Here is a 1,186-nt window from a genome sequence, read left to right on the forward strand (position 1 = left end):
CTTTTTAATTGTTATGCATGCTTATGTTATGACTGTCTACAGTGGTGGTAGCTCTGGTACGGAAGTGTATGATATTTCTGAAACTAAAAACCATGATCACTACAAAAATTATATTTTATACAAGGGGTTTTCTTCCGGCGGTTGGAGAAACCTCAAAAAATATTCCGACGTTTCAATAACAAACCGCAACTACGTTTTAACTTTTATTTTAATTTAATTTTTTTTTAATTTGCGCTCATTTTCAGTCTCTCTCTTTTCGAAACCTATTTTCTCCATCTTCTCCACCGTTCCTGTCATGCCTCGTTTTCCATCTTCTCTACTGTGGCTGTCGTTCCTCAAGAAGGTGCAGACGTAATGGATCTGGAGGTGGTTGGGCGTCACGCGATGCTGTTAGGCGACGACGGCATGGCGGCGTTCGTGAATTCAGCGGAAGCTCTGGTGGAATGGAACTCCCTCTCCATCGATCGCTACGATGTCTGCCACCTTCTCTCCGCTCCCCTTCCTCCGCGCCTCAAGCGCCGCCCTCCTCAGCCCGAACGCGATCTTGATCACCTACGCTATCTCGATCTCCCTTCTTCTTTCGAGGAAGAACCACAAGGTAAATAATTTTACTCTTCGTTTCCATTTCTAGTTCCTTCTATTTGATATTATCAAATATGATTTCATTTTTTATTGGTACTGTGGCAGTTGTTGAGTTTTGTTTTTCCTCAATGAGAAGCTCTCAAAAGTATGACTGGTAGTTTTATTTTGATGATGTATTCTTCGAGCTTATTTTATGTTCTTTTGCTGGAGAGAAATTGCGGAGTTTTGCTTTCTAATTTTCTTTTACCAGAATCTTGCTCAGATGTGGTCAAGAAGGATGGAAACGTTTCTAAAAACGCAGTACCTTTGAAAGAAAAAGTTCCAGTCATAAAGCTGAATCATTCTAGCAGTACTGGTAAGACTGCAACCACACTTAAAGCAAAATCAGGTGATGGCTTGGATTCAACGTCTAATAATACACAGAACAAGTCGCAGACTTCTTTCCCCAGTACTGCAGCTGAGATTGAATTGCCTGTTATTAAACCTCCATCTGAATTAAAGAGAGCTATTGATAGGAGATTATTAGTGTATGAGAGGAGAAGGAAACGTCAGCAGCTTAACAGTTAGCCTAACTGTTTTATCAGTTAGGAATAAAGGGGTACGG

The 1,186-nt window shown here is 40.8% G+C and overlaps 1 protein-coding gene across 4 annotated transcripts in view; it reads left to right on the forward strand.

Moving 5' to 3' along the window:
• LOC106756031 (probable allantoinase 1) overlaps positions 1-1,186 on the forward strand; it is a 23,364-nt gene that overhangs the window by 2,143 nt on the left and 20,035 nt on the right. Inside the window, exon 2 of one of the 4 annotated variants that reach the window (XM_022776713.1) lies at positions 246-598. The exons of the other annotated variants lie outside the window; for them this stretch is intronic. Coding sequence (XP_022632434.1) covers positions 473-598 — 126 coding nt within the window. The 5' untranslated portion in view covers positions 246-472. The remainder of the gene's footprint in view (positions 1-245; positions 599-1,186) is intronic. 4 annotated transcript variants of the gene reach the window in all.

This window comes from Vigna radiata, chromosome 2 (genome assembly GCF_000741045.1).
Source record: "Vigna radiata var. radiata cultivar VC1973A chromosome 2, Vradiata_ver6, whole genome shotgun sequence".
Lineage (NCBI taxonomy): Eukaryota > Viridiplantae > Streptophyta > Magnoliopsida > Fabales > Fabaceae > Vigna > Vigna radiata.